The sequence below is a fragment of the Lissotriton helveticus genome, chromosome 2_1 (genome assembly GCF_964261635.1).
Source record: "Lissotriton helveticus chromosome 2_1, aLisHel1.1, whole genome shotgun sequence".
NCBI classification, from domain to species: domain Eukaryota; kingdom Metazoa; phylum Chordata; class Amphibia; order Caudata; family Salamandridae; genus Lissotriton; species Lissotriton helveticus.
In genome coordinates this window covers 1338726648-1338745792 of record NC_136059.1, presented here as the reverse complement: position 1 = coordinate 1338745792, position 19145 = coordinate 1338726648, and the positions used below count along the sequence as shown (strand labels likewise).

Genomic DNA, 19145 nt, shown 5'->3' with positions numbered 1-19145 from the left:
AATTAAACAATTTAATAAATAAAACAAATTTCGTAGCGCGCCCTGCATCGCATTTTGCATTTTCCTCTTTCCTCTCACTCCTCCCTCTCATGCTTCCCTCCCACGCCTCCCCCATTCTATTCTGTATTGCTCCTCGTTCCTCGCACCTGCCCCTCCATCTCACCAGCTTCTCATCAATGCTATTGAAACAAAAGCTGGTTTATAATGTAAAATGAAGGTACAGTGGCAAGGAGGCCTTCATTACAGTACTTTTTCATGCAATGTCATAGAAAGATATGGAGGATAATACGTGAAGGCTCCCTGGAGATCCGACCTTCATTGTATAAAGAAACAAATTGAGGACTGTAAGGAAGGTAAAGGAACAATCAATTCAGCCAGTTTTCGTTTCTTACTTTTGCCTGAATTAAATATGTTTTTTTTTTCTTGGCAAACAAACCTACGTATTATTTTGAGCGTTGGAAACCGTTTTGTACCGTGCTATCGATGTGTGTTAAAATACCAAAAATTGCTAGATATTATTTATGCTAGAATGTGCCTATAGGCTGTTTTTATTTGCACAACACGTTACACATTTTGCCTGGTTTACCCCGTGGTTTTTTGTTTCCTTGCTGTATAATTCCCTGCTTCTATGCGTGCTAGACAGCGCTATGTCTTACCGCGGTTCCGTTTAAACTACTATCGAACTCTCGAAAGTTTTAATTGTTAATCACGCCAAGAATTGTCAGTGAAGACAGAGGAGTCTTGGTTGAGCAGTCCAGGGCCAGCCCTTGTATGCCAGATCCTGCTCTTCAGGGTGCTAGTCAGGCCTGTCACTGACCCCTCGATCTCGACCTCCCTCAGAAGATGCTGGTTAGTGGTTTCTTTATCGTGCCACCGGCCTCTGTCCAGATGTGGAGGAGCGAGGGTACAGGAGCCGGGCCCGTAGAAACATGGGAGCCTAGCAGTGCTTAATTTGAGCAGGTGCTTTCAGGTGTTCAGCACCAGCACTTCTTTCACAGGGCCGGGGCTACAATTTCTGAACCTGCAGGTGGTGGTCTCAATATTAATTGTTCAATTAAAAATAAAAAGAATAACATACATTGCATGGTGACTGGCTGGTAAATGTTCCTAGGCAGGCCGGCATATGCCTGTCCAGGCAGGCATGATTGTGTATCACCACGTTAGTGATGATGTCATCACGCTGATCACAAATCCAAGAAGTCATCGACAAACTATGGCTTGCATTTATTCCCCTAGTCCGCTGAACCCTGCCACTGCCTGAGCCTTAACCTCCAATTGGATAATTGTAGCTGGGGGCTGGCTCATGACGGAGTTGAGGCAAAGAAGCTGCAAGAGCGCATTTGGAACTTGGGAGTGAGGGCTCTTGAGGAAGAATAAATGAAAATAAGTGTGGACTTTCCACTTGTTGCGTAGCCAAAGCCTCATATCCTGCAGCCCTGCATTGCTGCTATCCTCAATGTGCTCGATCCGGCTGGGGTCCAACACAACTTTTGTGCGCCATGGCGTCACCAGTAGAATCTGTGCGCTGCACCCCAGCATGGTAATTGCTGAGCGTGAGTGAGTCCAGTAGGCACCACAGCCATACTTACCGGCATTGGCAGCATTACTGCTTGGGCCAATGCCTGTGCTGGAGCAGGCAGTATCACAGCGAGCAGTGGATGCCAATGCCGTCGTCATCCCTGGACCTACTAATTACAGGCAGCACTAGCAGTGACATGGCCTGCTGTGCTCAAGCAGCCGCCTGTTCTGCAATAAACCCAGTGATACCACACTGATTAATTTAATGCAAAAAAGCATTTTCATTTGGTGTACATTTTGTTTTTGCACTCGGTGTAGGTAAGAAAGTAAAACACATCATCTTCCGCTTGTTTAGGAATGACAACAGGGAAACGCAGAGTTCAAAATAGCAGGGACATGTACAGGCTGACGACAGGGGTCACAGGCAGAAGCAGTGTTAGAGATGAGAGACAGCAAGAGTACAGAGGAGAAGAAACAACAAGAGAGGAGAGAGATAAAACGGAGCAAAGTAGAAGAAAAGGAGGAGAGCAAATCAGATACAAAGAGAAAGAAGCCATGATGTGAAGAAGAGAGCATTAAGAAGAGAGAAGATAGAATGAAAGAATGTGAAGGACAGGACAGAGGAAAAAAACAGACAAATGATAATATGGAGACACAGCTAATCACTGCTAGAGTGTGATAGTAAAGAGCCAAGATCGAGGGGAGAGAAAGCAGAGCATGGATAAAAGTGAAGAGAAAAAAGGGCCAGAGTAAATGAATAGAGGGCAAATCAGAAACACAGGGTGTGACAAAGGTGATAGAAAACAATTAGAGAGGTGAGAGGATAGACTCTTAGAGCAAAGACTTAGGGGACAGACAACAGATCAAGGTTAGAAGATAGAGACTGAGGCAGTGAGAGTGTTGAAAGTGGGGCTCACCGGAGGAAGACGTGAGTGGTGGCCTCCTTGGCAACATTTTCAGCACCTGCACTTCCTTTTTTTACAAATAAAGCACTGGCGCTTAGAGCTGCACTATGGCAGGCGAGGCGCCCCGGGAGATGTTTTCAGCTCGAGGGAGGTAGGAAATAGACAATTATTAGCTGGGCCCATGGAGAGATGGGCGCCCAGACCTGCAGTGTGTCCCTAGAGCTGAAAACACCCCCGAGGAGCCTTCAGGGAGTTCGGAAATAGCCAATTAATAGCTGGACCCCGGAGCAGCCAAGGTTCTCATTACAGCCCTTGACGCTCCCAGGCCGGACACCTGTGCCGGACTGTCAGCACACTGAGGGCTGGGCTGGGAGCTAGCAGGTCCACAGCCAAGGTGCATTGTGGGAAGGCATTCTTTGCGGTAGCCTGTGGGCGCTGGTCCACGAACCTAACACTCTCAAATATTCACAATGGGAGCCTCAGAGTCTGCGCAAAACAGACACATGGAGCCAAGCACTCCAAAGCGCCCGAAGGGTGACACTCGGCGCTTTATAAAACTACTAAATGAAACAAGCATTAAAAATGCAATAGGTCTCACCTTTCATTAAGTTCAAGCCATTTGCTTTGCTATACAATACCATTAGCAAAGCAAATGGCTTTAACTTAATCAAAGGCGAGCCCTATTGCATTTTCAATGCTTGTTATAATTGTAATTGCATTTATATAGCACTTACTACCCCTTACAAGGCGTCAAAGCACTTTTCGGCGAGTAGCACACTATTCCAGATTCCAAAAAGCATTAGTGTTGAGTTAGTATAGGGAAATCTGAAATGTATTTGAGCGATGAACATGTGAGTCTGTTACTAGGGGTGAAAAGGATAGTGGAGGGATAGAAGAGGGAGGGGTTTCCAATTATAGAGGCATCAAGCACTTTTTTCAGTGTAGCACATTACTATGAAACCCAAACATGATTAGTGGTAAGTTAGTTTAGGGAAATATGGAAATAATATGAGCGGTGGATATGTGAGTCTGTTAGTTGGATTGAAAAGTATAGTGTAGGTATAGAAGAGGGAAGGTTCTAGAAAGTGTTTATTTGGATATCATAGCAGCAGGCGTAGGTTTGGGATGATGCTTTTTCACAAATACCTCCACATTTCCCACACCGTTTTGAGGTGATGCAGTTTTATCTGTTTTTAGTGACGTGGTAATAGTACATCCTACTTTTACTGGTAAACACAGCATGCATAAAAATGGTAGAATGTGCAGATAATAATTATCTGCACATATTGAAAAACACCAAACAGCAGAGGGCAGTGGACCTCAACACATCGCTGCACCCACCCATTTTACAAGGCGGACATGCCCTTCCTGAAATACAGATTGGAACCATATTCTCCATATCTCACTTAACCTACAAGGGGGTAAAAAGTTAGACTATGCTTCGTTTTTCAATTTTCCCATGTTTTGGATGTTGCCTTTTGGGAATTACTGTTCTCTACCAGAGATTTTTTCTATAATTTTGGCAACAAGAACAGACGTCACTGAGTTACACCGTTGAAATTTCGCCCTGAAAAAGTCCCTTTTATGTTGGATGAAACGCGTTGGCTGGTGCTATGAGTACTTTTTAATAAGCATTAATAAAAGAAGACCATTTGGATTTGTGAAATTCATTGTCACTATTTTTCAAAAATGTTATGATTATTTGTATTGAATGTGGTGCACCTTTTGTTGCAATATTGTTAATTATTTGCACATATTGCCTGGCACTCTAAACAAGTGACTGTGAGTGAGAGAAAGTAAATAGCATTGTACACAGATAAGATGCATTTCCTTATGAAATCAAAAAAGTATGGGGATTTGAGTGGTGCAATTGTGTTTATTGTAAATGAAAATAGGAGATATTTAAAATGGGAAAAAAAAATATCAAACGTTGAAGTAGACTTAACCTGTCTTGGTTTGCTTTGACTCTACCAAAATCTCTCTTCCCTTCACACCTCAAGATCAAGAGCGTTTCTTTTCTGCACTTTGCACGCTTCTTGATATTTCCAAATATTTGTAAAGTAGGTTGTAATGGAAATAAATGTTTTTTTACATAAGCCGTAGGACATTTTTCTGAAGCTGAAACTTTTTACACACTCCTGTACACAACTGATAGCGGGACTGAGTTCCATTACTTTGCAGTCCGAGAGAGGCCACTTGTTATGTTATGTTATGTTACTGATCATTTTTAAAGCGCACGTTCACCAACCGGTCTCTTAGCGCTGGTATTGCTAATATGGCCATGGTCTCTGGTTATTGATAAGCCTGTTTTACAGTCCAAGAGAGGCCACATGCACCACAGACCTCCCATTTTAAAACTATCATCAGCCTTTGCAGGAGAAGCTGCTTGATATTTGACAGGCTGTCTTTGAAAAACAAACAATGCTGCTGGTAGAACAAGACTTGAATGACCATTTGAGTTTTAATGTCCCCCTTGAACTCTTAGTTTATCTGGGTTGCTCCACCACCTCCTGCATCCCTAGATACAGCGCTTCTGCGTACTGCTGGGTGGTGGACCACCTTTTCCAAAGATTAACTTATCACCTTTCAATTGTTACTTACTGCACCAGTGCTTTAGTAATACCCTTGTAACAGAAATGCTAATGTCTTTGTTTATAAAAAAACTAATAAAATACTTTGAAATACAAAAATAAATTTGTGCATAGTATGATAAAATAGTGAAATATTACTGCCGCGGAATGTGCCGCATTAATTGCCATTCCTTGCTACATAATTTAGTCAACTCCGTCTCCATCTCACAGTTTGGTCCCCTATTGCCGTACATTGCAGTGACCATGGCAATACCACAGGCTACCAGTTGATTTTCGGTCCTGCCAGTGAACGGCACGTGAAGCGTAAGCACGGCGCGTGCGCGCCTTACCTTGTTGATGTCCCACAGAACCAAGATGCTCGACAGTTTGGCGAACTCGCGCGCTGCGATCTTGCCCATGCCGTGCCCCGCTCCCGTGATAAGGACGACTTCCCCGCTGACGGACTTCCGTTTCAAAGGCATGAACAGTTTTACGAACGACTCCAAGTAGGCGAACAGCACCGTGAGCAGCAGCAGCGGGACTTCCAGCAAGAGATGTGAAAGGGCGAGATTTTGATCGATACCTTATATCTATTGATCCAAACCTCGATCTGGTCGACTGAACCTTTATTGCCTGTCTTAGAAGGAAACAGTACACCTATCTGCAAATTAGTTCACCCAAGAAAGGACTCTACTCTCAAAGATCACGGACAACTTCTAGGTTTCAAAAGTTTATTGTAAAGATATAATGAGCTGCAAATACAAGCATCTCAGAATGAGATTCACGAGGTACACAGGTCCAATTACATACATGTGCTCTCGAAAAGCCCTCAGACGAGCAACAGAAATCACTAACACAAGTTCTAAAAATAGCAAAGCTATCAGCATAGACGCATATCTCTCCTTCATTTAGGTTGGAGGAAAACAAACACAGGTTAGGCGTCCCTACCCTGTTCTAGATGGTATCCCTACTTAACCAAATCCCAACCTAACAAAGGTGTCAGCAATGAATGACCCCCAAGGGAAGTCACCCACTCTAAGTCTCTTGGTGAAAACCTAAAGTTCTCCAGTCATGACCCCTCACTGCCTACCCATCCGCTCTCTAAAGGGTCCTCAGGTCTCTGCTCTAACTCCACCCAGGGGTGCTGTCCCTAATACAAAATAGTCAACAACATTTGAGACGCCCCTTGCGAAACGCCTCTCACGTGGTGCAACTTCAGGCTTTTTCCATGATGCTTTGTATTGGGCCTCAGACGTTAGAGTTGACCTTGCTTCTCAGTCTCTTCTCCGGCCCGCTGATACCCCTTAAACATTCCAGAACCCTCCTCCATGTCTGGGCCGTCTACTGAACAGACCTCTATTCATTCACTTATAATTGGATCCCCCCTTTCCTGTTGCAGACAGATATCTGCCGCCAAGAACCCAACTCTCATAGACTTCTAAAAAAAGCTTGCAACATTTCTCAGCCCAGACATGTACGTGTAAATCAATGCTAAAACATTTCAGGCCTACAATATTTCACATTATGATTATAGCATTCAATTTCTTCATTTAATTAAAGCATGTTAAAACTCTTATTCTATTATTTAGAAAACATTACTCTAAATCATGGCCCATTAATGCAATGACCAAAAACGTTAAAACAATCTGTGTCGTGAAAAGAAACACCTTCCCTTTTAGCTCCAGCTCTGGCCCTGAGGCCTACCACGTTCTGCGTTTTACCACAGACCATCTTATATGTTAACAGCTACACGACATAGATTCAAAATAATCACGTCTAATAAAATCATATAATGTCACACCTTTCTGTATTAATTCCACTTCTACTTAAATCTCTATATTAGCTATACATTTAGAATATAATTTCAGATACTATTAGCACTCATGGCATTTCTCTTCATGAATTATGCTCTCTATAGGTAAGTGTGATGTACTCATATATTTATATCAGTTTGCGCTCTCTCAGTTCCCCCCTTTGATGACCTCTCGGGGTCATCACTAACATTTAAACTGCAGTTATTGCTGGCATTCTCTGCGCTTCCAGAGCTCTCAGGCTCCTGTACTGATTATCTTGTATGGCAGCCAATCTCTGCAACTGTTCTCTTTGGGCCCTTTCTGACCTTCTTGCTCTGTACCATTTGAATACCCTCACCAATCCCCACAATATTATCCCACAGATCAATATTATGATGATAGGCTTTAGGATATACCAAATAAAGCTTTTGCCTAAGGTGGAAAACCACCCTCCAACTGTACTCATTCCGTGGCCCACCTTTTCCCAGCCATTTTCTCTACTCAAGTCTTCGATCTCTTTGTGTATATTAGTTATGTTCTTAATAACTTTCTCAAGGGGTTTTGAAAGGTCTGGAATGTAAGTGCAACATTCCTGAACCTTCAAAGCCTTACAGACTCCGCCCTCTTTTGCTAATAAGACATCTAATGCAAGCCGATTTTGAAGAACCATAGCCCTTATCGATTGCATCTCTCCTTCTACCAGCATTAAGGACTGAGCAGTGCTGGCAGACAACCTGTCGACAACTGTTGCCAGTCGTCTAATTTTAACATCATTAAGGATTATTCCCAAAAGAGGGAACATAGCTCCAAAGACATCTCCAACCATTTCTGCATCGCCTAAATCTCTCCTTCCCCTCGATGATGTCTGGCCCTCAATGATCAATAAGTCTTGTGCATGATATATTTTGGGGAAGACAATTGCCAAGTAACATGATCCATACCAGTTGTCAGGTAGTCTCACGTAAGCATTTCTTCCACATACAAAATACACATTTGGAATCACTTGCATTCCCTTCAGGAAATCCTTAGTGTAGTACTCTAAATTAAAAGCATGTTCACAGTCAACTTCACCCACGTATACATTTTCATAATACGTTTTGGCTCGGTGAAGACATAACTTTCCTCTCTGCGCTTTATCTAAAGCTATTGGACCACTACTACCCTTTCTCTTGTGTGACTTCTCTTCCTCGGTCCAATCTAATTTCCCTTGTCCTGATTTTTTCAAAATCTTTTGTCTCCTGTAACGATCATCCACCTGCCCTATGAACTTTTTCTCGACTTCTGACACCTTGCATGTCAGATTATTTCTACGGGCATGTGAAGTATCTAAGGTAATCCAAGGAATGAAGAATTTGGCCAATCTGTCTTCACTCTTCCAGTAATCCCATTTATTCATCTGCTTATAATTCGGGACTTCTGGCAACACAGAATCATAATTGGAGAAATAGTATTCAAAACTATCTCTCTCATAAAATATACTAAGCAATAAGCTACATGTAATGCCATATGTCAGAGGGAGGTGATGATATCGAATTCCTTCATCTACAGACGCAGGCAACTGCATGCAGACGTAGCAATCCTTAACCTCCATGGCATCCACGTATTCATACAAAAGTTTAGCATAAGCATTTGACCTAAAGTCTCCTTGGGACTCGTCTACATGTAACCTGCGGGCTTCTGCAGCCAATAACGCTTTCTCTTGAGTGTTTTCCCTTTTCTCACCTGCAACAGTGGGTGTAAGTGTTACTACAGAATTCGCATCAGTTACCTTTACCTCTTCCTCATGTCCCTTTACATAAGAAATTGTTACCACTAAAGCTATTAATATTATCACTCCTACTATTAGTGTACCTATTATACATTTAGCTCTGCGGTTCGGGGTGCCGGCCTCCATTTCGTCAGACAATCTAGCTTTTCCCTTTCTCTTTGCAAAAAAAGTTCTTTTCCTCTCGTTCCTTTACAGTCTCTTTCAATCCTTTTTTGTCTTTAGAATCCACACAGCTGGAGGCTGACAGCCTTTTTCGCAAAAAGTCCTTTCACAGTTCAAAAAGACAACCCTAGCCCTTCTCCATCCACTCAAGGGGTTCCCTAAAATTCTCTGCTTCCTGGGCGCTAGGTAATCTTCTTTTCTTCTGCTTGCTTTATTTACAAAGTCCTTTAACAATCGACTATTAGATTTGTGGTTGCAGCTTCAATAGCATAGTTCAATATTTCCATGCGAAGAGTATGCTCTTCATGTGCTGTTATCGTGGTACCAAAGTCGGGGAATTTCAATTCTGTAAGAAACATGTGTTTTAACTTGCTGAGGCGGGGAGGTCTGGGGAGCACGAATGTTAGTGACCCTTCTTGTTCGACTCCGGGTACCAACAGTTGTATTTCCACGGTGATAATGGGCTCAGAACTGGACACCACCACCGCTCGGATCCTCCCTGTCTCCGGTTTCACAGACATTTGTCGCCAGATATGTCCACTCAGGTGTGGAGTATCTTCTGTTAGGCACACGCACTCTTCTTGACCTTCTTCGGTCTGGTGCTTCAGCGCCCTGAGCACCTTCTTCTGGGTCTGAGTCTTCTGATATCGGAGGAAGGGTTGCTTCTGGAGTTGACCTCAAGCTAGAACTTCTTCTTTGCGGCCAATTTGCTTCTCCACGTGCCCTTCTACTCCTTCTCCTTCTGGTCTGTTCTCGCTCTCTTTCAGACCTGTCAGGGTCAGACTCGTACTCCCAGCTGTCTTCTCCTTCTGTAGCGTCTTCTGTTTCGCTGTTGTACTGACCGTCCTCAGCTTGGTCAGACTCGTTCCCTGCTTCCACTGGCACCTCTACAGCTTGGCTAGCCCCCTCTATGGCTTCTTGGTCCTCAGCTGGACGTCCATCCGAGAGAGGAGCTGTTTCCAGAGGTGCTGGAACCCTTTTCGTATGCGACGCGTGTATCCAGTTGGGCAGGCCTCCCACCTTTACAGCTGTACTTGTGATCAGGATGACCTGGTAGGGCCCACGCCAACGAATATCCAAGCAGCTTCTTCTCACATGTTTCTTCACCAGGACCCAGTCCCCAGGATACAGGTCATGGCAAGGGCCCTGGCACGCTGGAACCTCTGCAGCCTGCACCTGAAGGGACACAGAACGCATGGCGTCAGACAGCCCCTTACAATAGTCCAGGATCATATCATCTGTGATATTTAACAGTGCAGTAGCTGGAATAGATGGCAGTCTCATTGCTCTCCCCATTAACACCTCATGTGGTGACAACCCTGTTCTTCTGTCTGGGGTACTACGAAGGCTCATGAGTACTAATGGCAGGGCGTCAGGCCAATTCAGGGTCGTTGAGGAGCAAACTTTCGCTATTCTGGACTTGATCGTGCCATTAATTTGTTCCACAATTCCTGAGGCTTCTGGTCGGTAACTGCAATGGAGCTTTTGGTCTATATTCAGTGCAACACAAATCATCTTCACAAGCTCGCTGTTAAAATGTGTTCCCCTATCTGATTCCAAAAAGGCCGGCACCCCGAAACGAGGGATAAGTTCTCTAAGCAGTAACTTAGCCACTGTGAGGGTGTCGCACCTACGTGTAGGGTATGCCTCAACCCATCTGGAGAACACACAAACAACCACCAGGACATAGCGGAGGCGGTTGCATCTTGGCATTTCAATGAAATCTATCTGCATTCTGTTGAATGGACCTCCAGACCTTCCTATGTGACTTAGTGCAACTGGTGTTCTTTTCCCTACATTCAGCTGCTGGCAGGTCACACAACGCTGGCACACTGCTTCTGCTGCTATTCTAAACTTAGGATTGTACCAAGTCTGTCTAAACACTCTCAGCATAGCATCTCTCCCTAAGTGTACTGGACCATGTATGAGTCTAGCCATTGGACTCACCATCTCATTGGGCAACACTGCTCTGCCGTCTGCTGAGACCCAAAAATGAGTCTCACCCATTACACATCCTGCCTTTTCCCATGTTTCTTTCTCAGAATCAGGAGCATTTTCTTGCATGGTTGACAATTCATCCCAAGTATCAACAGTTTCCAGTATCATGGTTAATTCAGTTCTTACATTTATTCCACCCACATCCACCTCTGTGAAAGAGTAACCTTGTACTGCGCAATACCGCGCAACTTCATCAGCATATCTATTGCCTTTTGAAACAAAGTCCTCATTTTTGGTATGTGCGATGCACTTTACAACTGCGATACTTGCTGGACATTGCAATGCTTCTAACAACAAGCGCACAAACTCTCCATTGCGAATGGGAGAGCCTGAAGAAGTCATGAACCCTCTTTGAGACCATAACTGCCCGTAATCATGAACTACCCCAAACCCGTATTGGCTGTCGGTGTAGATGGTGACTCGAATTTGATTGCCTGCTAAGCAAGCACGTGTTAGGGCAACAATCTCGGCTACCTGAGCGGAGTTTACTCCTTCCAGGCACCCTGCTTCCACAACTCCTTCAATTGTACAAACAGCATAAGCTGCTCTCAACTGCCCAACTTCGTCTCTTACACATGAGCCATCGACAAAGAAAACTTCGTCTGGGTCGGTCAGTGGCTCATCTACGATGTCGGGTCTGGGTTTGGTGCATAGTTCAGTCACATCGAGACAGTCATGGTCTGTATATTCATCATCATCATCAATATCATTTGGAAGTGGCATTAAGGTAGCAGGGTTCAAAACAGAGCATCTCTTGAGGGTCACGTTCTCTGCAGCAAGAATAACTTGCTCATAGCGCGTGAGCCTGCTATTGGTCAGATGCTGTGTTTTGGTCCTGGTCATCAACAGTTCAACAGAATGTGGCACGCACACCTCTAACGGGTGCCCCATAACAATATTTTCACATCTCTCAATGCTGACACCCGTTGCAGCAACGGATTTGAGACATCCGGGCAACGCTGCGGCTACTGGGTCTAAAGTAGCCGAGAAATAAGCAACTGGTCTACGGGCATTCCCATGGATTTGGACCAACACAGACAACGCACAACCTTCTCTCTCACAACAGTAAAGAAAGAATTGTTTATTGTAATCAGGCATTCCCAATGCCGGGGCACGACACAGGTCCTCTCTCAGCTGTAAGAATGCCATCAAACAGTCTTTGTCCCATGGTACCGGATCACTCACCTCTTTGTGCGTCAGTTTTTGCAAGGGCTTTGCTTTCAGTGAAAAGTTCACGATCCACTGTCGGCAATAACCCACCATCCCTAGGAACATCCTGACCTCTCTCTGTGTCTGAGGCGCGTTCATTTTCATGATCGCCTCTATCCTGTCTGGTGACACCTTTCGTTTGCCTTTCTCAATTCTGTGTCCCAAGTACTGCACTTCTGTCAGGCAGTACTGCAATTTTCCCGGGGATACCTTATGCCCATTGGCAGCTAGGTGATTTAACAAAGCAATGGAGTCTTCCCTGCAAGCTTCTTCTGTGTCTGACGCCACAAGGAGGTCGTCTATGTACTGGACCAGAACTGACTTCTGGGGCAGCACTAGACTTTCAAGATTTTTCTTCAGAAGCTGGTTAAAGATCGATGGACTCTCTGTATACCCCTGAGGGATACGACACCATGTTAGGACGCGATTTTCCAGCTTAAATGCGAAAAGAAAATGGCTATCTTCGTCCAAAGGGATCGAAAAGAAAGCCTGACAAAGATCTATCACAGTGAACCACTCAGCTTGGAATGGAATCTGAAACAGTATCACTGATGGATTCGGTACCACTGGACAACATGAAACGACTATGTTATTAATCTTTCGAAGGTCCTGCACTATCCGGAATTTCCCATTTGGTTTCTGCAGACCCATAATCGGGGAGTTACATGGACTACCCACGATTTCTTTCAGTATTCCCTGTTTAATCATGGACTCGATCACGGGTTTTATGCCTGCAATCGTTTCTGGAGTCAATTTATACTGGGGTGTTCTTGGGAACTCAGCATGCGGTTTCACTACAATTTTCACTGGGTCCACCCCTTTGACCAATCCAATCTCTTCCCCAGTGAAATCCCATACCTCTGATGCCACTGTCTCTCTCAAATCCCAGGGAAGCTCGTCTACTGTCAAAGTAGGGTACAGCTCCACACATATTCTTGAGTTTGCAACTTTGAAATCTGCATCATCATCATTAGTCAATACCTCCACTCCCTGGGGTGTACAATATATAGTACAATTCAATTTGCACAACAGGTCTCTTCCTAGCAGACACACAGGGCTTGAATCGCAAACCACAAATTGGTGCTCATCGCTGTACTTCCCTATTTTCACCTGTACCGGTTCTGTCAATTGGCTGGTTATTCTCCTGTTTGCGACCCCTACCACCTGTATGGTCTCTCCAGACATGGGCAGGTCTGGAACTGCAGCTGATCTGATCGTGGATCTAGTGGCTCCTGTGTCCACCAGAAATGTCGTAGGGCACCCTGCTACTTCTGCTTCCACATAGGGTCCCCTCTGATCTACCTCTAAGGCTGCCCCGAGGGTGCAGTCTTCTCTTTCCACTCTCTGTCCGGTTAATGGGTCCACATAATAGCATTCTTCACCTTCCACAAACAGGGGCATTTGTCTATAGGTCTTACCCATACTCCCTACTCGAGGAGGTTGCGGGAACTGGGCTCGGGGAGGAGCCCCCCCCCCTTTGAGCACCTTTCCTTGGTATGGCGTCGCCCCTCTCATAGGTGCGCTCTGGACCTCTTCCTCCTCTATCTCTTGCTCTCCGATCTCTACATTGTAAGGGCACTCGCGTTTCCAATGCCCCAACTCGTTGCACTGGTGGCACCTAGTCGTTTTCTTCAAGGTAGCTATGTCTACTCTGGGTCTAAAGGTAGTACTCTCCTCATTACCCTTGTTCTGACTGTACTGCTTCTTACCTCCTGTACCTGTCCCTTGCTGCTGTTGTTGCGGTCCCCCCTTTCCTGCTGTCTGCAATTGTACCACCATCAGCTTCTCTTTTAGTTTCTTAGCCTTGGAGTCTACCTCATCACAGCAGTACCTGGCATATCTCAGTATTTCATCTAGGGGTCTACTTTGCCAACAAATCGAGTGTTGCTGAATCATCAAACTAATATCCGGTCTCAGTCCCAGGACGAACTTGGACACGAATTGCCCTATGTCCTTTGGATCCATTACATCCAAGCCGCTATACTGTTTAAACGCCTTCAGCAATCTCTCGTAATATTCATGGACTGTCTCTTTGGGTTCCTGTCTCGTTCTGTCTATTCTGACCCAATCTATGTCTTGCATTGGCACTTTTTCTTTCAGCCAAGTCATCACTCTCTCGAATTTTGCCATCACGATCTCGGACGGCCCATTAGTCCTAGCATCTCTCTCTGGCTCCGTTGTGGGCCACTCAGCGCTAACCTTGCATGCTGTCCACAGATCTCCTGGTACTACAATGTCAAACAGCGTGTTCAGATCTATCCATAGGACTTTTGAGATCTTTACAAACCTCTCGACTTGCTTGTACCACTCCACGGGGCTCTCTCGTAACTTGGGGAAAGATGTGGTAAAAGCAGCTAAATCTCCCCTACTCCAAGGGACATGTACATAGCTCCCATTGGCAACTTCACGCAAAGGGTAAGCTTCTATTCCCTGCTGTCCTGGTGTTATACCAATCATGCTTCTTCTGCCGGTCCCTTTCTTGGACCACCTCTCTTCCCATTTATCTAGTGCCCTCCATGTCCTTATTCCAGTAATCAGTTCCCTTATGTGTGTTTTCAGCCCAATCGTTCTCCTCTCATCTAGATCTCGATCTGTATAATGTAGCCTGTGGTTACCCTGTAATGCTTTGGTTCTTGACAAGTCCACCATATATTTGCCTGCTAGTTCGACTAACTTCTCATGGACTGCTCTCGCCTTTCGTGTGATGTCCTTTGCCATATACAGTATTTCATCCTGTTCATACATTTCCATTCTTTCCAAAGGCAGGGTACCATCTACCATGTCATCCAGATCTGACCTTAAGCTGGAGACATCAAGTCTCTTGGCTTTTATCTCAGCTCGCAATATGTCTTTTGAAGGGGGCTCACTGGTCTCCCTCCCATCCCAACTTCGAGCTCTGCGTTTGGGCTCAGGAGAATTAATGGGTGGCCTCCCTTGCTCCCATCTCTCCAGGTCCCATGCTCGGCCATCCGATCTTGGAAGGTGATGGAACACGGGCCTTTTATCCCTACTCTCTCTCTGCCTACTCTCGTCTTCTTCTCTCCTCTCACCGCACATCTCTCTGTTATTTTCCCTCTGGTCGCTACACTCCCTTTGCCTCGTATCGCTCAGTATCCGATACGATCCTTCCTGGTTCCCCATATTCCCTGGGCTGCGCTCATTTCTGTCATCACAGGGACTATGGTGCGACCTCTCACAACTCCCATTCTGTTCTCTGGTGGCAGGCACACAGTGTGGACACTTAAAGCTGTTTCTGTACTCTTGCGCTCTCCTCTCCCCTTCACTGAGTATTGGGCGCGCCACCCCTTCACTCCCGGGGCCCCCGTTTTCCAGGTCTGTTCTACCTCCACTCCGGGCCCAATGGGTGACTCCCCTACTCCCTCTACAGTCCCACTCCGGGCTACTCTCCCCAGCCCCGCAGTGAGTCCGTGCTCTGCTGTCCTGACTTTCTCTTTCAGCTTCCGCAGCATTGATGCTCTTTTGAGCCTTCACTGCCTCATCCCACTGCTTCATGTACTCATTTAGTTCTTGAAAGGATTTTCGTCCAGATCCCCTCAGATCCATTGGCCATCTGGGGCCCCCAGGATCTCCCCCTGGGTCCCCTGCTGTGTGCATCGGGGTACTCCACTCTCTGGGTATCGGCATCTGACTTGGGGAATTAGTGGTATCGTTCCTCCTTGCCTGCTCTGCTCTTTCTCTGTCTTTCCGTTTCCGTTCTTCCCCTTTTGCTCTCTCTTGGTCATATATCGATATTATAGGACCTATGGTAACAGGTACCTGTAGTGCATCTGGTAATGGGTAGGATGTGGCACTTTCCGTTTCCGGCGCTCTTTGTACCACAAACCTACCGACCACCTGCTGCACCTGACTAGGCTGGAACAACTCTTTCTTTGGCTCAGGATCCCACTCTGAACTGGGAAGCGGTCTATGCTCTCCTGCATTGCCCCCCTTTTCTCCTTCAGTATTCTCGACCTCTCCCCCTGCTCTATTATACGGGGGTGGCCTGTCTGTCAGTAATCTGTTTATCAGGCTGTCCTCTGTTTCGCTCTCATCATCTTCTTCTAGGGGGCTTTTATTTACTGGCGCCTCTAACACTGGGTACAGTTTATTTATTTCCAAATTATGCACTCTCCATCTTTTAGCATCCGCATCCCACCTGGCATCCTGTACTGCCCTTACCGAGCGTTTCACCCTTTCTTGTCGTCTGTTCATATTCCTTTCATGCGCTGCCCTAAGCCATGCTTCAAGGGCTTCAAACTGGGTTGGTCTAGGCAAGGGTCTCTTTGAGGTCATGACTGATTTCAATCGATGTAACACCTCTAATCTGAACGTCCCGTACTTCGGGAACGTCAGTTCCTCGTTTCCTTCAGTAATCTTACTCCACTCTGATATCCAAAGGATCGTATGCAACCCAACATTTACTGCCATATAACGAGCTGGCGTACCCTCCGGCGGGGCTTCTTCCCCTTCATACGATCCTCGCCTCTCTTTTTTAAACAGCGCTTTCAACCATTTAAAACACTTCATAATTATGCGCACAAAATCCAGCCTCGCTACTCTGTTTACTTCCTGATGACACTCCACCAATCCTGTCGCGGCTTTGCTAGCTTGGCCTATCACAGCGCGGTCTTTCTCCTGTTGGCCAATCACGTCGCGACCCTGTATGACGTGTTCGCTAGCTGGCCTATCACAGCGCGGTCTTTCTCCGGTCAGCCAGTCACTGCGCGACACCACCTGACGTCTCTTTTCTCCGCTTCGCAGCAGCACCCCTCCTTTCTCAACTCGTCTCCCGGTTATGCATGCGTCCCATTCATACACTGAAAAAAATGACTACTTCCGACCAAGCGGTCACTTCTCTCGACTGTACGTCCACAGTCTATCTGTAATTGTCAACACAACTGACGAGATGTCTATCGTCTCTCTGATAGGTTACTTACACACACAGTAACTTCCGACCAGCGTCCGTTACTCACGCACTCGCTCTTACGTTCCCCCTATCTCGGTCTCTCGGGTGATCAATGGTACCTCATGACCCCCTTCACACTAGTTGACAATTACTCTGGGTGTCCGATACACCCGAACCACTTAAGCTCTCCTTGAACTTAAGATTTCCACTGGTTGCGCGCGCTCACAACCTGTTCCACAGTCACTCTACAGACATTCAACTCCGCCAGACATTACAACATAGATACAATACAAAACACCGCAATCTAACACGCATAACCCTTTATACTCACTCTCGACCGATACTGCTGCTTTTTCTGTCTCACGTCATCCGGATCTTCATCTGCGGGCTGTTCTTCCGATCATCGATTTCTAGGGGCCTTGGGGTAAGCTAACCTGGCCTAGGTCACCGTCCTCAAGAAGGCAACCATCCTCTATAGCTACCAACTGAAAGGGCGAGATTTTGATCGATACCTTATATCTATTGATCCAAACCTCGATCTGGTCGACTGAACCTTTATTGCCTGTCTTAGAAGGAAACAGTACACCTATCTGCAAATTAGTTCACCCAAGAAAGGACTCTACTCTCAAAGATCACGGACAACTTCTAGGTTTCAAAAGTTTATTGTAAAGATATAATGAGCTGCAAATACAAGCATCTCAGAATGAGATTCACGAGGTACACAGGTCCAATTACATACATGTGCTCTCGAAAAGCCCTCAGACGAGCAACAGAAATCACTAACACAAGTTCTAAAAATAGCAAAGCTATCAGCATAGACGCATATCTCTCCTTCATTTAGGTTGGAGGAAAACAAACACAGGTTAGGCGTCCCTACCCTGTTCTAGATGGTATCCCTACTTAACCAAATCCCAACCTAACAAAGGTGTCAGCAATGAATGACCCCCAAGGGAAGTCACCCACTCTAAGTCTCTTGGTGAAAACCTAAAGTTCTCCAGTCATGACCCCTCACTGCCTACCCATCCGCTCTCTAAAGGGTCCTCAGGTCTCTGCTCTAACTCCACCCAGGGGTGCTGTCCCTAATACAAAATAGTCAACAACATTTGAGACGCCCCTTGCGAAACGCCTCTCACGTGGTGCAACTTCAGGCTTTTTCCATGATGCTTTGTATTGGGCCTCAGACGTTAGAGTTGACCTTGCTTCTCAGTCTCTTCTCCGGCCCGCTGATACCCCTTAAACATTCCAGAACCCTCCTCCATGTCTGGGCCGTCTACTGAACAGACCTCTATTCATTCACTTATAATTGGATCCCCCCTTTCCTGTTGCAGACAGATATCTGCCGCCAAGAACCCAACTCTCATAGACTTCTAAAAAAAGCTTGCAACATTTCTCAGCCCAGACATGTACGTGTAAATCAATGCTAAAACATTTCAGGCCTACAATATTTCACATTATGATTATAGCATTCAATTTCTTCATTTAATTAAAGCATGTTAAAACTCTTATTCTATTATTTAGAAAACATTACTCTAAATCATGGCCCATTAATGCAATGACCAAAAACGTTAAAACAATCTGTGTCGTGAAAAGAAACACCTTCCCTTTTAGCTCCAGCTCTGGCCCTGAGGCCTACCACGTTCTGCGTTTTACCACAGACCATCTTATATGTTAACAGCTACACGACATAGATTCAAAATAATCACGTCTAATAAAATCATATAATGTCACACCTTTCTGTATTAATTCCACTTCTACTTAAATCTCTATATTAGCTATACATTTAGAATATAATTTCAGATACTATTAGCACTCATGGCATTTCTCTTCATGAATTATGCTCTCTATAGGTAAGTGTGATGTACTCATATATTTATATCAGTTTGCGCTCTCTCAGATGCATGGCGGGCGGGTCACGAGCTCCCTCCTGAATCCGAGGACGAACGACGCACCTTGCTAGCTCTGAGGAAGCTTGCAGAGCAATGTGTGCTTGAGCAATTTCCCTTCACTCACACAGGTCAAAGTCAACTCTTCTGCTGCAAGAATTCCAGATGTGTCACGTGGCAGCGTGAAGGGAACTTAACCCTTCCGCGCCCAGGCTGTCGTCTCAGCACAGTGCACACAGGCAGTGTCAATGGTCTGGCTTCAATGTATTGTCCTTGCACTCACACCGCTGCACGCATTCAGGCTACCCCTAGCACTCATACAGATACATACACCTGTGGTGATGGCATGCGGGGCTGACCACATGGTACACGGTCTCAGCTCCACCTGTGGCTTAATTTATGGCGCTTCACTTACCTGGGCTATAAGGAAAGA

General features: G+C 45.6%; 1 protein-coding gene across 2 annotated transcripts in view; it reads right to left on the bottom strand.

Moving 5' to 3' along the window:
* Nucleotides 1-18855, bottom strand: part of LOC144818644 (17-beta-hydroxysteroid dehydrogenase 13-like) — a 377312-nt gene extending 358457 nt beyond the window's left edge. For both annotated transcript variants that reach the window (XM_078676267.1, XM_078676268.1), the window contains exons 1-2: nt 18727-18855; nt 5344-5550 (exon numbers count right to left, since the gene is read on the bottom strand). In XM_078676267.1, coding sequence (XP_078532393.1) covers nt 5344-5550; nt 18727-18729 — 210 coding nt within the window. In that variant the 5' untranslated portion in view covers nt 18730-18855. The remainder of the gene's footprint in view (nt 1-5343; nt 5551-18726) is intronic.
* Nucleotides 18856-19145: the final 290 nt, after the last annotated feature.